This window comes from Zalophus californianus, chromosome 7, assembly GCF_009762305.2.
Source record: "Zalophus californianus isolate mZalCal1 chromosome 7, mZalCal1.pri.v2, whole genome shotgun sequence".
NCBI classification, from domain to species: domain Eukaryota; kingdom Metazoa; phylum Chordata; class Mammalia; order Carnivora; family Otariidae; genus Zalophus; species Zalophus californianus.
In genome coordinates, this window is record NC_045601.1 from 109,282,809 (window position 1) to 109,299,287 (window position 16,479).

At 40.4% G+C, this 16,479-nt stretch overlaps 1 protein-coding gene across 19 annotated transcripts in view; it reads right to left on the minus strand.

Annotated features, from left to right (window-relative positions):
- LOC113926582 (adenylate cyclase type 10-like) overlaps positions 1-16,479 on the minus strand; it is a 55,775-nt gene that overhangs the window by 29,112 nt on the left and 10,184 nt on the right. For 15 of the 19 annotated variants that reach the window (XR_003521365.2, XR_003521364.2, XR_003521366.2 and 12 more), the window contains 13 exons: positions 10,644-10,849; positions 10,266-10,356; positions 10,085-10,173; positions 9,288-9,479; positions 8,488-8,609; positions 6,303-6,379; positions 6,009-6,198; positions 5,463-5,518; positions 4,340-4,493; positions 3,989-4,178; positions 2,710-2,796; positions 1,258-1,529; positions 597-730 (listed from right to left, as the gene is read on the minus strand). Coding sequence is in view for 16 of the 19 variants with exons in the window: in XM_027601668.2 (XP_027457469.1) it covers positions 597-730; positions 1,258-1,529; positions 2,710-2,796; positions 3,989-4,178; positions 4,340-4,493; positions 5,463-5,518; positions 6,009-6,198; positions 6,303-6,379; positions 8,488-8,609; positions 9,288-9,479; positions 10,085-10,173; positions 10,266-10,356; positions 10,644-10,849 (1,860 nt within the window). In the remaining 3 variants the exon portion in view is untranslated. Of the gene's footprint in view, positions 1-596; positions 731-1,257; positions 1,530-2,709; positions 2,797-3,988; positions 4,179-4,339; positions 4,494-5,462; positions 5,519-6,008; positions 6,199-6,302; positions 6,380-8,487; positions 8,610-9,287; positions 9,480-10,084; positions 10,174-10,265; positions 10,357-10,643; positions 10,850-16,479 lie in introns of those variants that run through there. The other 4 variants (XM_027601671.2, XM_027601670.2, XM_027601680.2 and 1 more) reach the window with 4 other exon arrangements.

Consider the following 16,479-nt stretch of genomic DNA (forward strand, 5'->3'; position numbering starts at 1 on the left):
ACCATGCTCAGTGACTGTAGTTTTAAAGGCGCAAAATTACAAGAATTTAGTCAAGGAATTAACAGGATGAAGATAAACAGAGCGTATGTTTTAAAGTGGCTTACCCCACCCATCCTGCCTGCTCTCTAATTTTCTCTTAGAAACTAATGACATTTTTCTCTACCATATGGTATCCAACATTTACACTCTTCCTGTTTACTTTCCAGTAGCCCTCTCTTCTATTACATCACAGCCCTCGGATGCCTTTCCAGATTTACACAAACTTCTACCCCTTCCTCTTCTCCCACCCTCCTCCCTTCTCCCACCCCGTATACAAATCATCAAGTCATCCTCATCAGTAATTAATATGCAATTCTTTATTGAACTCTTATGTTTATAAATCCTCTTTTCCTATCCCTACCTCCTGGGCTGCTCAAAAAGGAACTATAAGAGATTGACTGGCTTGATTAAGTTCTCTGAGGCAGGCCAGGAAGGCTTCCTCTTGCTTATAATGTTAGTATGGAATGGGAACATGCTTCATAAGGGTCAGGTAATGCCATATCAAAGGATGAACGCCAGCAGCCAGATGACGGTAGAACGCTGGAAGCTAAGCTTACCTGAGAGTGTCTCCCACTTGCTGTTCTTTTCCTCCTTTTGGAGGTCATGAAAGAGCAATACATCTTTGGAGAGAAGGTCCTGGCATAAGACCTCACAGTAGAGGGGGTTTCCAAAGCACCTGTGGAGAAGGTAGCTGTAGAGAGGTAAGTAGGGGATTGCTGACTAAGATGCCCACTTGAAGAGAGCCAAGTACAGGGATATTTCATACTGAGGAATATTTCTTCTTTTGTTAAAGTCAGCTTTTGATGATATATACTAACAGAGGTAAGCAGTAACACAGAAATGTACAAAAAAGAATTCTGATTGGTTTGAAATTTATTTTAGTAGTAACTTTTCTAACTATTTTGTTTTTATTGCTGTTAAAAAGAACAAACGTCCCCTTACAAAGAGCCCTAGAAAGTGGCCTGATCACATATAAACTGACACCAGAAGCAAGCCATCCAAGTCCTGTCTTGTGAAAACCTGATGATAGCCTAGGGAGGTAGCCCTTTACTGGTTTACTAGGGGACTGTCTATCCTTGAATCTGGTCTTGGGCCTCATCATGGTTACTAAGGCCATTCTCTCCCCCAACATGGGTAAGTGAGACCTGAACCTTCTCACTTATATTATGGCACTGGCTCTGCCCTTAAAGAAGTGCTCAGCTAGTCCTAGCCACTCACATCTGCAGCTCTTGGGGGATGCTCACCACCCCCAGTTCCCAACATGCCATTCTCAACAGTGAGGTCGTTGCTAACTTCAAAATGGGCACAAGGACAGCCTGAGAGCTCTGCAGGAAGTGCTGGGCACAGCCACACAGGGTGAAGGTAGAGGTCAATGTCATCACCATGATGATGGGCACAGTGGAGAGTAATGTTTCCAAAAACTCCCAGGAAGCTGCATCCATATATTGGGCTTCGTCAATGAGGAAAATCAGTGGTGTTTCCCTCAGTGCCTGAAAATAACAGCAAACAGTGACAACCTTTGATTAGAAATGAAGTAACCTGATTTTCAAATGTACCATGAATTTCCCAACAGCAATTTAAATAAAATGTCAACACAGGCTGGGATTTTCTGAGTAAAATGCGTCCTAAGTCCAGGTAATATTTTATTTTATGAATATAAAATATAGCCCCTATTTCTAATTTCTAAAGGAATGTACTGAAATTCTTTGGACAAGAAAATACTCTAACTGAAAAATGAAATGAACATCAAAATATTCTCCAAATCAAACTTGAAGCTTTCAAACATTTCATTTTGGCAAAGGCTTCAAACTGTGTGGAAATTCATAATACTTTATATCAGTAACTTCCAAACCAGGCTGCACATCAGAATTACCTGAGTGCTTGTTAAAACTACCAATTACCAGGCCCCATTCATGTAAACTTTTAAAAAATATACTCATTTTTAGCCACATTCCCCACTCCCCTGTTGCAGCCGTTAACCATTCTAAGGTGTTTACTGTAATCCTTTTGTTTGTATTGTGTTCTTATGAAAGGTGCATCATTGTTTTGTTAAGTAAACTTTTTATGTAAATGCCACTGTATAGATCTCCTTGTTTCTCTTTTTATTCAGGATTATTTTAAGACCAATCTGTGTTGCAATGTTTTCATCTATTCCCTTACTTCTAGACTTCTGCATTATGCTGCATAGCGCTCATCCATGAGTTCATGCCATTGCGTCCCTCTCCTCCACAAACACTGCCATGAACAGACTCCCTGAGACATAGGTCCAAGAGTGGAATTGCTAGGTCTAGAAGATGCATGTTATTAAAATTTGACTAGTTACTTCTAGATTGCTTTCCAGAATGACTACATCACTTTCTGCTCGCAGATATTTTTGACTCTGTAATCTGGGTTAAGGCTTGAGTGTATTTGTAATAAATAGGAGGTAAAACAGCTATCTGCTTGCATTTAGAAACCACTGTTTTAAATTAAGAACCAAGGATCAGGGAAGAGCAAAGACCTTTTCTTGTATTCTGTGCAATAGGATTGATTCAAGGTTAAAGATAGATACAAACAATGAAGATATCACAGATAGGCAGGCCTAAGTCAAGGTGTGCTATGGATAGATTAAAATAAGCACAAACCATCTCCACATATTAAGAGTTAATGGTATGTAGCAAAAATACCCACCTCCTGAAGCACTTGAAAAAAACATGCCTTAACCTTCTTTTGTCTGGTCAGGTCATCCATGTGCGAAACTTTGAAGGACAAGGGAAACTAACCAGAAAAATTATTCATATATTAGCATTCACAATGATGATCTAATAAAAATACACAGGTTCTCCAAAGGGAGTAGACAATGATTCTATTTTGAGTGAGAATGGGTTTCTTCTATAGGACTGGGCATAGGATCACAAATGCCAATCCAACATCAATATAGAGTTCAGAGAGTAAGATGGAAAGTCAACTGGAGGTTAGAGAGAAAGAGAGAGAGCTCCTTTTCATACCCAGACTCCAGCAAACCCTTAAAGGGTCATGACTAAGAAGTAAAGTGACAGGCTGGACTTAGCAATGTCACTTTAGACAGCTCCAGTACCCCAGTTTTTCCAAGTATGTCAGAATGCATGAGTGCATGAAACTTGTTAGAAAGTATTGCAACGGGCATCTCCTAACATTGTGCTAGGCCACGGCACGTGAGTTATCATGGACCGGAGAGTCAAAGTGAGGCCATTCCTCCAGCACTTTGGCAAAGGCCAGAGCCCCAGGCAAGGCCTGTCTTAAAACAGGGCTGTGCTGAGGACTGCAGAGATTTTACTTTTCTCTATTTTCCATTATATACAATGTCCTGCAGGCTTGGTAGATTAGGAGAAGTGATGGAGGAAGAATAAATGGAATTGTGAACCAGGGAATTCTTAGTCTGCTCACTCTTGGGTACCACGTAAACCCTAGACCACTGGAAGCTTTTAAGATTCAGATGCTGGTTCAAGTGACAAACTCCATGGCATGGCTAGGGTTAAAGAACAAAACATTACAACGGACTTGAGAACACATGGATAAAATTGCTGGGGATGCTCAACTGGTCAGCATCACCTTGACAGATTTAACATTCACATTTACACTATGATCTCTTATATACCACCTCCTTTAAAATGTATGCACTAATCACATAAAGTACTACAATCATCATTTCACAGGAGAAAAAATGTAGTCTCAGGCAAAGTGATTTGTGCCACAACATTCAATTAGCAAGTATTGGAGTCAGTCCTAGAATCTACTTTCCTCAACAAAGAGAAAGCCTGGGTTTTGGTGTCAAAGGGATTTCAAATCTGAACCTTGCCATTGCTAACTATATGTTCTTAGGCTATACATATATGGCCTAAGGGCATTAGATTAGAAAACAATCCTGGATCCAACTATCCACCAAAAATAACATTAGTAATCCGATTCAGAAAGCCAAGGCCTTCATTACCTTCACAAAGAAGAGGTCATTAAAAAGGCAGTGAAGAGGTTCCTCCACCATCCCACAGAGCTGTTTGTGTAGGCACTCTTGCCGGTAATAGGCTGGACATGCATCAATCTCAAAGAAGATGGCCATTAGAGTCTGGATGGCATAGAAGCACTGCTTGAAATCTGCTTCCTTCAGCTTCAATGGTAACACCCTGTGAATGTTAATATGGTCACTGGGAGTCCCTTGACCCACAGAGAGGTTACTCACTCCACTAGCCCAAGGATGCTGAATCTAATGATACAAGAGTCTTACCAACAAGGGAAAGGAGCCTCCAGAGAAGTAGACACTGAGCCAGAAAGCAGGAATCTTTACCTGTGTCCTTCCTTTTGGGCTAGGAAGTTTATTTCAGCCAACAACTGACTTTTTCCATAGCCTTTTCCACCTTCATACAAAAGTGCTTGTCCCTTCTTCTGGTGCAAACATTTCTGCTGTGCCATTTGGAAGGCTTCTAGTTCTTTCTCCCGGTCTGTAGAGAGACAGGGAGCACCTAATACTCCTGTGTTTTTAGTAGACACTCTATTTTGCAAAGGTAACTCTCAGAATGGTTTTTTCCCCTAGAATCCTGGGCAGAATCCCATTCTTTGATGAGGCTTCACATCTCTTTGCATAAAATCAGTTCTGGACTATACAGAAATGTGTGCTGGGCTTAGGAGTTTGCTCTGGAGCCTAAGTAATAACATTAAGAATAATTAGGGACCACATAGACATGGGAGCTACTATATCTTCTAAGCTTTTTGTAACATAACATTTTAGTTATATTACATATATATACATTACAACAATTTAGTCTTCAAAGTTGGTCACTGCTATGTAAAGATAATAGACTGATAAATACAAATGAAGATAAATATAAAGATAGGGAATATATAGTGTGTGTGGTAACAGTCTTGGTGCCCTCTTTATGGTCTCATGATGAGGAATTTTCCTCTAGAGATGATCCACAACAAGCTGAGCAGACCTCAACAGCTAAACTCTGACTTACAAAGATTCTTACTAAATGTTGGTACTTCTCAGGCAAAGTGAGAAGACCCTATCTGAAGTGTAAACATTCAATATGGAAAAGAAATGGCAAGGCCTCAGGGGCGCCTGGGTGGCTCAGTTGGTTAAGCGACTGCCTTCGGCTCAGGTCATGATCCCGGAGTCCTGGGATTGAGGCCCGCATCGGGCTTCCGGCTCATCAGGGAGCCTGCTTCTCCCTCTGACCCTCTCCCTTCTCATGCTGTTTCTCTCTCCCTCTCAAATAAATAAAAACAAAACAAAACAAAAAAAAAGAAATGGCAAGGCCTCTTCAAAATTAACATAAATTCAGTAAGAAGGTTGCTCTCTATTCTTCTAATATAATGCTTAGAAGCACTTAGTCTTGCATTTTTTAAAAACCACATATAACCATCTACAGCTGGAAAAAATATGATTTAAGGTAGAAAAGAAAACTCACCTAACAAAGGGTGATTTTTATTTCTCTCTCTGGCCAAATGTCTCTTCCCAAACATTCTGGGAAAAAGGACAAAGGGAAATGTGTCTATTAACAGATTGGGATAGATAGAATGTATATCTCTAAATAGCTAGAAGACAAATTGTCTCATCAGCAAGTACTTTCAGATAATTGAAAAGGTCCAGAGTTCTATGTAAAAGAGTTGTAAAAAATTAAAAATCTTTGGGAGGAGGAAGGGGAGAAATATTGATTGTTCTAGGATCAGAGAAGTAAGTAAATTGTGAGGTACACAAAGAAAAAAAGAACACCCAGATTCGTGACCTATTGCATTCTCTTCCTGTTGGATAGCAAGAAGTTCACTGAGGAACTAGCCAAGAGCTAAACAGAAAAGCTAAAGATCTCAGACACTAAACCCTCCTCTTAGGTCTCTTATTCCAGCAGGCCAGGACTAGAAGCATCTTTCTTTCTAGTTTCATACACTCAAACACTGATGATTCCTATACCCTGATTCTGTAAAAGAGATGGGGATAAACTATTAATGACACTCACATACATCTCCTATGGCCAAGGTATTCATACATCTTCCCTGGGTTGGAAATATTTTTCATCATCTTCTCTGGGAGTTTCTTGAAGTTGTAAGCAGGTAGCATGGATCTTAGATATGTTACCTCATCACAGGACACCAAACCTGGATAAGCAGTTATCATTTGGGCCACCAGGCTCACCTTTGGGCCAATAACTGTGTCAGAGAGACAGTAAAGAAAAGGATGGAGAATTTCTGAACCACCTGCTCCACTTTTACCCCCTAAGTCACAGAGCTAATAGTCCAATGTCCTATTCTACCTGTATATTCGTGTCTCGCTACTGCCCCAATCACGCCACAGAATACTGGTCCGTTGGTGATACTGATGGAAACAAGCCTGGGGATCAGAAAAGCAACAGTGGGTAAATACAGTCAGAAGCCTCCAAGTCAGGCACTAGAGCTGTGACTCCTCAGATCCAGATGTCTAGTTTTAGAGCTCAGAATAGAAAAGGCCAGAGACTGCTGTCTGTCTACATCACACGATGTGTATAAAGTCACAAAGGAACAAAATAGTCCCCGTACTCATGGAGTTTTAGTTGGGGAGGTATTATCAGTAGAGAGACTAAATAAAAACACCTGTTAGTTTATATATGTTTTCTGAAGTACTTTCAAATTGATTACTCCATCTGATCCTTTGAGGGATAATTAACAACAAATATGTGAGGTATGTAGGGCAAATATTTTAACCCCATTTGACAAAATAAAAAACAAAAACCCATAACTGAAGGAGCTAATTAACTTTCCCAGAGTTACACAGCAGAAATCAACAGAAGAGTCAGAATGAGAATCCAGGTCTCCTGACCCCTAGCCCAGTGTTATTTCCACTATACCATGCTGCCTGAGATAAAACCCCAAAATGAAAAGTAGACCAACAGTTATCAATACAGGGTTAATGGAACAATTAATGCTAGAAATGTGTGCTGGGCTTGGGGGTTTGCTCTGGAGCCTAGGTAAGTCAGAGTAAAGGAATTAGAGGGTCAGGCTGTTGACAGAAGCCTTCCTGAAACGAATTAGCCTTTGGAATACATTTTAAAAATGAGTAATATTTTTTCACTCATTCATTCGTGTATAGGTTCATTCATCTAACAAGCACTGAGAAATACGTACAGTACCAAGTACTGGGCTAGGTGTTTAAAATATCTTGCTCTGGAGAAGTTCAGTTTTGGGCAGCAGGAAGGTGGTAGAAATTGAGGGAGGTGAAGAGACATATTTATAAGTTAGCAAGACAAATACTACATATTAGAGATCAGTATAGCAAATTAACAGAGCAAACAGAATGGATATATTAACGCATACGAGAGACTTAGAAAAAGCACTCAGAAAGGAGAGGGTGTATGATTGGACTTTGTAAGTTGAAGTCCTGTGAAAGCAGGGCAACAGCATCCCTTTCAGTGGGAAAAGGCAGAGACTCTGAAAAGCCTGCTGTGTTTGTGCGAAACTAAGCAGTTCAAGATGGCTACAGCACAGACAGTGTGTCCAGTAGGGACAAGTGAAGGGAGATGTGGTCCTACCTAGGCCAGGGATGGGAAAGCACTAGAAATATGAATTATTTAAAAAGGGGCATATACTGTTCCAGGTGAAGCAAAGGGTCAAAGGTAGCAAGTTCATACGTAACAGGGAATAATCAGACTTCTTGATGTGAAAATTTACTTGATGTGAAAATTTCATGTGACGGATAAGATATGTGGATGGAGAAAGAGGGTACAACGAGGCATAAATTAGTTTCAAGTTAAATCTACAAATAAACCATTTTCAGTTGTTTACAGAGAGCACCAAAAGTGGCAACAATGCTAACACTATTGTATCTTTGCCATCAAAATTCTCCTGCCTTCTTCTAAGGCCAGGATTGCGGACTTTTACTTGGGCCCATTGCTCAGGGTGACTAAGAGACACCCAAGACCTAAACCACGCAGTTGGTTCTGCTGCCACACCAAGAATAAGACTAATTATCTTCGGATGTTTCACCATGCTTCCTTTGTCTAAAATGCCATCTCTCACTTTCCCCAATTGTTGAACTCCAGCGGTGGTCCCTTCCTATCCTGGTAATTGCCCTACAACTTCTCTTCCCACACCTCCCCTCCCTGTAGACAGGCAGCCTTTGTTCTACATTCCCACGACATACAGATATATTATTTGTATTATATTAATTTACACATTTGCTTGTTCCTTTGCGGTGTTCTTAAATCTTGTTATGAGTATTCAGTTCCTCCCTCTTTCACCCCATTAGATGGAAACTTATCTTCATTTTCCCTGGGTATCTATTACATAATTCTGTGCCTAATGATTCCTTAATAGAGTTTATTTTCTGACTTCCCTTAGCATGTTCTCTCCCCTTTAGGCAGATTCTGGACACTCTCAACCCCAGCTACTTGTTACTGCCTCCTACCCAGCCTGAAGAGCCCCCGGGGCCTGAGAAGCTCCTCTCTGCCCCACTTTCCTCCTCACTTGGTCTCAGCAAGATTCTCCCAGCAGAAGCTGAAGATGCTGAAGGAGCTCTCCAGGGCATGTGCACACTCATCTGGCTTCTTATCCCCGGGAAGGCCAAAAACACAGAGGAACATGCAGCCCTGGGACAGATGACAAAGAAGGAAAAGAGAAGTTTACCTGGGGAAAGAATACGCTTGCCTCAACTGGACCAACTCCCCTGAATGAAGCCAGAACTTTTACCCACTGGTTTTCTGTTAGGAATGTTGAGTTCTACAAGATTCATGAAATGGACACTCTGGGCCACATCAACACGGAGATTAAAAAAAAAAAGAAGAAATAAAATCTTGATTTAACTAACTCTTCAAAGAACTGAAATTTAAAACACAAGAAAAACTGATGTTAAGAACTTTTCAAAAATTCCATTTCTAGTATATGCCTTGAGCTATCTACTCACATTTTTATTCACCTACAATGTCATGTATTATGATACTGCTCTTTTTCAAGCTCCTCAATTATCAGAATTATCTGATTACACTCACTTTACTAATAGAACCAGAAAAATATGCTTTTGCTCTGACAAAGATTTTTCAACAAGAATTGAATGAAAAAGGACATGGAGATAATCTTCAGTTACCCTGAAAATGAAATTAACTAGAACATCCCATTCCTTAACAATTATTAGTTGAACCTTTGATGTCCTATAGCTTGTCACAAAATAAACAGCAGGGAATTTGACTAACACAGGTGTTATGTGGGGAACAAGACTATTATTCCTCACTCATCTTTAATGCTGATGGGTCAAGTTTCCTTGTACTTACTTTCTCAAACATAAAGATCCGGCTTAGCTGGCCACCCCCTTTCTCTATGACTGTAGAGATGTACAGGGCAGCCTCCTGGATAAGATGACACAAATGCAACATCCATGCTGTCTTGTGGAACTCTAGGCTGACCAAAACCATAGTCACAGTACGGAATTCAGATATATACTCCATAGGCTGCCCTTCATCAATCTACAAAGACACAGTGAGTTATCTTGCCTGTCTCTTCAACTCTCAGTATCATGTTTAAGCATTTGAATTCTATATTCCATGGTGAGTATGAGAAAATAACTTACAGATGTCAGACAAAAAACTTAAAATTCAGGTTTGAGAAGTATAGAAGATGTACAAACCAGTACACTTGGAATTAAAACTATTTGACTTTAAACCTAATTCACTGATGAGATTTGCCACACTTTTATGTTTTCTCTTTGAGTTAATTTGGTATGTCCATTCTACTAGTCATTATATCATTACTAAGGGATTCATACAGATTCATATATACACAATCAACACATATTTACCAAGCATATACTCTCTACCCTGTTTACAATGTACTAGCTTCTTGAGGGACAAACTGAAAAACAAATATGTCTTCCACTTGCTAGAACTGAGAAATCTGAAGTTAAGACATGTCATCACAGGAACTGGTAAAGATGGGGAAACCTGTCAGCATTACAACGGAGAGCAGGAGATGAACTGGATCAGTATGAAAAGGTCATCACATATAAATGTACACCTGTCAACATAAACACACACACACAGTCTACACGATGACTCAAGAACTAGGAAATAACCTTCTTCAAGAGGTTTTTCATAATATGCTTCCGCAGGGTTTGTTCAAGTGCAGAGTCTGGATCCAACTCCAGGGCGGTTCTTAGAGTATCTGAGAAAAGGAAAAAAACAAAATGTCTCCAGCCATGTGGAAAATTTATCTTTGAAATTTTGGGCTTGGGGAGAAAGGACCAAGTAACTTACCAGCACTTGTCCGGTAATGTGGCAGGTAATCAAGGCACTTGTCAAAATGCTCATCAAAATCAAATGGGTCAGTGATCCGCATATCTCTTAACTACAGAAAGGAAACTGCTCAACTGGGCGCCCACCCACCGACTGGATTACTGTTGGTCCCTTAACAGAGGGGCTGAGGATGCCATTTCCCTTGTTGATCAGTGTATCTTTCCAGTCTTATTTTTCTGCCTCATCTAACTTCCTGGGAGGATATCCCCCACCTCCCTCCAAAATAGAGTTCTAATGGTTGTTGGTTTGGTCAAGCCGTATGTGACCAGCACCAGAGGACTGCCCTGTGTAGTAGAAAGGCCTTTTCAGGATGTGCAATGGATGGGACCAGCCTCCTACCTTCACAGCTTCATCCTCCCTCATGATTTCCACTTCAAACATATACTGCTCACAGAGCTTCCAGCAGTTCCAGGACAAGACAATCTCATTTGCCTGAGCCAAACGCTGAGCTACCTGGACATCATCCACATCCTGTCCAATCACCAAGAGGTACTGTCGCTGCTCATCTCCAACAATAACTTGGGAAATCCGACCTGCAGATAGACCTATCCAGAAAAAAGGAGACCAGCGGTGAATAGCCAAACTCAATTAGAAAACTATGCACATTGCTCTATGTATCATGCCAGTCTTGTTATTGCAAAAATATTAGGTAAGCGTACCTTCAAAAATATTACTTTGCCTCAGATTTCCTTCTGTCTTAAGCATATCCAGAGACATTCAAACAAGCCTGGGTTGTATGGAGGAAGAGGCAAGAGATCCTAGGCCTCCAAGATTCCTCTCTTTAAATTGTTCTTCTAGGGGCACCTGGGTGGCTCAGTTGGTTAAGCGACTGCCTTCGGCTCAGGTCATGATCCTGGAGTCCCGGGACCGAGTCCCACATCGGGCTCCCCGCTCGGCGGGGGGGTCTGCTTCTCCCTGTGACCCTCTTCCCTCTTGTGCTGTCTCTCATTCTCTCTCTCTCAAATAAATAAATAAAATCTTAAAAAAAAATCCTCATTTAAAAAAAAAATTGTTCTTCTAATAAACAGCTAGGTCGTGATGGCAGAGACCGAATGGTTATGCTCAGAAACTGTTGCTACAGTGACTATACCACCTCCTCAACATATAATCAAGGCTAAGTGATTTTACCAGATAAAATACCAATCAGTATTTTACCAGACTTGGGCTTTGCCATACACTTTTATTCTATCTCCTGTTTTTCTTACCCTGAGGCATTTCTCACTGCTAATATGGCTAAAAAACCGGTTTGCTTGCCAGAGGAAAAAGAACTATATCCAAGTTAAGCCTGCCTTTAGCTAAGTTACCCAATCTAAGCTAAAAACAAAGGGAAATTGGTTTTAAAAGAATCGCAGAGATATATGCTTTTGGCCAAGATGGATTAACAGGTGGTGAATTTACCATAATTCCTAAAACAATGAAGAAACTAGAAAAAACACACAAAGTAACAGTTTTCAAGATACCGGACATCAGGTAATAAAGGACAATGATACCTGAGAGATAGGAAACAAACAAGGTGAACCCTCTGATACCCTAGTTTACTGCATGGAAGAGTTTCCAGGACTTCTCAGGGAGGGGAAGCCCAGATATAGCCCAGAGGACTCCTCAAGTTGAGGAAGCAGAGCTAAGATCTGAGGAGGCCAAGGTGGCTAGAGTTCACAGGGCACTGTGAGTACTGGAGAGAATTGTACAGAGAGAGAATTCCAGAGATTTGTACCAGGTCCCCTACAAGTCTTTAGCTGAGTACTGAGTACTAACAAGTACATCAATGTGAGGAAACTACCTGAAACCAGGGAAAGAGCCACCTGAAGAGTTTAGAAGGAACAACCCCCAGTATCACGCAGGGCTGGCAATAGTTCCTGTTTCCACCAGCCAGAGTGTCAAACTTAGTAAGTCACAGGACATTAGGTACAGTACTCAGAAGGGGTTTGCCTCAGGAATGGGGGAAAACCAGCCCTGGACTAAACACTGCTCTAGTCCCACCCAACAAAGTTTAAAAGCAAAACCTGAAAAAAAATCAAGCTAACCACATCCCAGAAGTATGCTCAAGAATATTTATAGAAGTATAAAAAAAACCCAGCATCAAACAAGGTTAAATTCACAATGTCTGGAACCCACCCAAAATAACCAGGAATGCAAAGAAAAAGGAAAATATGATCCACAATGAGGAGAAAAATCAATCAATCAAGCCCAACCCAGAATAACACAGATGACAGAATTAGTAAATAAGAAAACATTATAAGTTATAACTATATTCAGGAACCTAGAAAAATGACTGAATAAGTAGAGACACTGCAAAAGAAAAGGTCTGTACAGTTGAAAACACAGCAATAGAAACTATCCAAAATGAAAACAGGAAGAAAAAAAGAAACAATGAACACAATATCAATGACTTGTAGGACAATTTCAAGCAGCCTAATATGTGTGTAATTGGACAGAGGAGGAGGAAAAGAGAAAAAATTATTTGGAAAAATAACAGCAGAACATTTTCTAAATTTGATAAAGCCCCAAACCCTATAGATCCAGAACCTCAATGAGCTGCAAGTACAAGAAAAGTGAAAAAAAACTATATTGAGGGACATCATAATCAGATTACCCAAAACCAGTGATAAAGAAAAAAACCGTAAGTGCAGCCAGGGTGGGGGGGGGCAGCAGAAGGAAGACATTATATACAAAGATAAAGATGAAAGCAGATTTTTTTTTAAAGATTTATTTATTTATTTGAGAGAGTGAGAGAGAGTACATGAGAGGGGGGAGGGTCAGGGGGAGAAGCAGGCCCCCCGCTGAGCAGGGAGCCCGATGTGGGACTCGATCCCGGGACTCCAGGATCATGACCTGAGCCGAAGGTAGTCACTTAACCAACTGAGCCACCCAGGCGCCCCTGAAAGCAGATTTCTTGTTGGAAATGCTGCAAGCTAGAAGTCCTGGAAACTCTTCCATGCAGTAAGCTAGGGTATCAGAGGGTTCACCTTGTTTGTTTCCTATCTCTCAGGTATCACTGTCCTTTATTACCTGATGTCCAGTATCTTGAAAATTGTTACTTTGTGTGTTTTTTCTAGTTTCTTCATTGTTCTGGGAATTATGGTAAATTATGGTAAATTCACCACCTGTTAATCCATCTACTGTACCTAATGTCCTGTGACTTTAGTTGCTTAGAAAACAACTTTAACGTAAGAGAGAAAATCCCCCGTCAACCTAGAATTCCATACCCAGTGAAAATATCTTTCAAAAAACAGAGGTGAAATAAAGATTTTTTCAGACATACAAGAACTGAACTAACACATATCTAGCAAACCCACACTATGAGAAATGTTAAAAGAAGTTCTTCAAACAGACAGTAATAAGTGTTAACAAGGACATGGACAAATTGGAACTCTCACACATTGCTGGGGAGAATGTAAAATGGTATAACCACTTTGGGAAAAAGACAAGCGATTCCATAAAATGTTAGACATATATCTACCATATGATCTAGACTTTTCACTTCTAGGTATTTACCCAAGAGAAATAAACACGTCTCTTTGAAGAATTATACATAGATGTTCACAGTAGCTTTATTTGTAATAGCCAAAAATCGACAACCCAACTGTCCATCAAAAAGTGAATGGATACACGTTCTGCATGGAGCACTGGGTGTTATGCACAAACAATGAATCATGGAACACTACATCACAAACTAATGATGTAATGTATGGTGATTAACATAACAATAAAAACATTTAAAGAACTTCCTAAAAAAAAAAGTGAATGGATAAACAAATTGTGCTACATCCATATAAAAGAATACTACTTAGCAATAAAAAGGAGTGAACTATTGATACATGCTACAACATTCTTTAAAAATGCAAAATAATCTCTAATAACAGAAAGGAGATCAGAGATTTCTTGAGGATAGGGAGGGGAATGGTAGGAGGGGGGTTATAAAAGGGTACAAGGAAACTTTAGTGAGTGATGGGTATGTACATTATCTTAATTGTGGTGATGGTTTCAAAAGTATACAAATATGTACAGTATCAATTATGAATTATCAATAAAACAAAAAGCAAAACAAGAAAAAAATGCTAGGACAGAAGAGATGCCATGTAATTCAGAATATAATTCTTCAGGCTGCTCCTCAAAATATAAATGAATAGGTAGAGTCAACTTTTGCCCTTCATTCAGAAACCTCCTGATGTTTCTGGACTTCTGTGAAGGAGTTTTGTATATAGAGCTTCCCCTCTAATCCTGACTCTGTCATTGATGCAATTTTTGCCTCTGTGTGCTTTTAAATCTTTATTGTATTGTATTACATTTTTGATTATGTAATACAATAACATAGTTCAAAAATCAGGCTATATAAAGAATATACATAAAAATTCTTGATTCTGATTTCCGGGGAAGATGGTACAGTAAGAGGATCCTAAAATCCCCTTGTCCCAGACACAACTAGATAACACTTGGATCAGAGCAAACAACCCAAAAAAAGACCCAAAGATTGGCCAAACTCCAAGCCTAAATGTAGAGAAGAGGCCACATCGAAGAGGGCAGGAATGGTGAGGACTCAGTGGGAATCTAAACCCTGTGGGTGTGACTGCTGGAGGGTGGGAGCCATGGACAAGAAGAAGGGCAAGAAGCACACTGGGGAGCCTACAAGGAGAAGAGAAATCCCTATAGCATTTGGCTTTGAAAATCACAGGGGCTGAATTTCATTAGTGCTTATTACCAGTGGGACTTAAAGCCTGGAACTCTAAAAAACAGTGGGCTTGGCTCTGAGAGAGTTTAGCCAGTGACAGGAAGCTGAGCCCCTGCCCTTAAAAAGACAGCACAGAAAATAGCGTGCAGAGATACAGCTTGGAAGCCAAAGTTTGAAAGGCATCTGTGGCTTATAGGAAGGAGAGCCAGTTACTAATCTCAGAGTTCACTGAGGGACTTCTCCAGGAACAAAGGAGCTGACAGGTGCCATTTTCCTTCCTTGCCCCTCATCATAAACATACAGCTGCTACCTGTGGGAACGAGTGCAGTGCCGGCACTTGCTCCCTAACTTGCTTATACTGTGCCCTGCCCCCTCCGGCCAGAACTGCCTCAGTCCTGGTGCTGTGGATCCCCTCCCCCATAAGGCCCAAGCAATCCTTGCCAACACTGTATCTCCTGACCTCCCATAGAGGATGCACACACTTTGTTAAAATTACACACCCCTGCCCTTGCATGCTGTCCAGAGCGCCCAGCTCCTTCGGCCTCTGCAGCAGCTACACATGCCCTGTGGAGGACGACCAGTGCCACTAGGTTAAAAGTACACATCCCGCCCACTACTTTCAAGAGCAAGAAATGTAGCTGACTTTCCTAAACACACAGGAACAGACAGAGAGAGTTAGGCAGAATGAGGGGACAGAAGAATGTATCACAAATAAAAAAACAGGACAAAACCACAGCAAGAGACCTAAGTAAAATGGAGATAAGTAACATGGCTGATAGCAAATTTAAGAGGACAGAAGAGATGCCATATAATTCAGAATATAATTCTTCAGGCTGCTCCTCAAAATATAAATGAATAGGTAGAGTCAACTTTTGCCCTTCATTCAGGGCAATTTTAAAGCAAGCAAATTAAAGACAGCAAATTTAAAGTAATGATCATAAAGATATTTACTCAAGAAAAGAGTGGAGGACATCAGTGAGACCTTTAAGAGAGAGACAGAAAACATAAAAAAGAACCAGAGATGAAAAACACAATAAATGAAATTAAAAATAAACTTGATAGAATCAACAGCAGGGGGAAGAAGGAGTGGAACAAATTAATGAACTATAAGACAGAGTAATGGAAAGTAATCAAGCTAAACAAATAAGAGAAGAAAGAATTATGCAAACTGAGAATAGACTTAAGGGAACTCAGTGATGCCTTCAGGTGTAATAACATTCACATTATAGGGGTTCCAGAAGGAGAGAGAGAAAAGGGAGGAAAATTTATTTGAAGAAACAACAGCTGAAAACTTCCCTAATCTGGGAAACACATATCCAGATCCAGGAGGCAAAGAGATCCTCCAACAAAATTAACCAAAGGAGGTCTACACTAAGACACATAGTAATCAAAATGGCAAAAAAGAGTGATAAAATTTTTTTTAAAGATTTATTTATTTGAGAGAGATTTTGGGGGGGAGGGGCAGAGGGAGAGAGAAACTTAAGCAGACTTTGCATGCAGCACAGA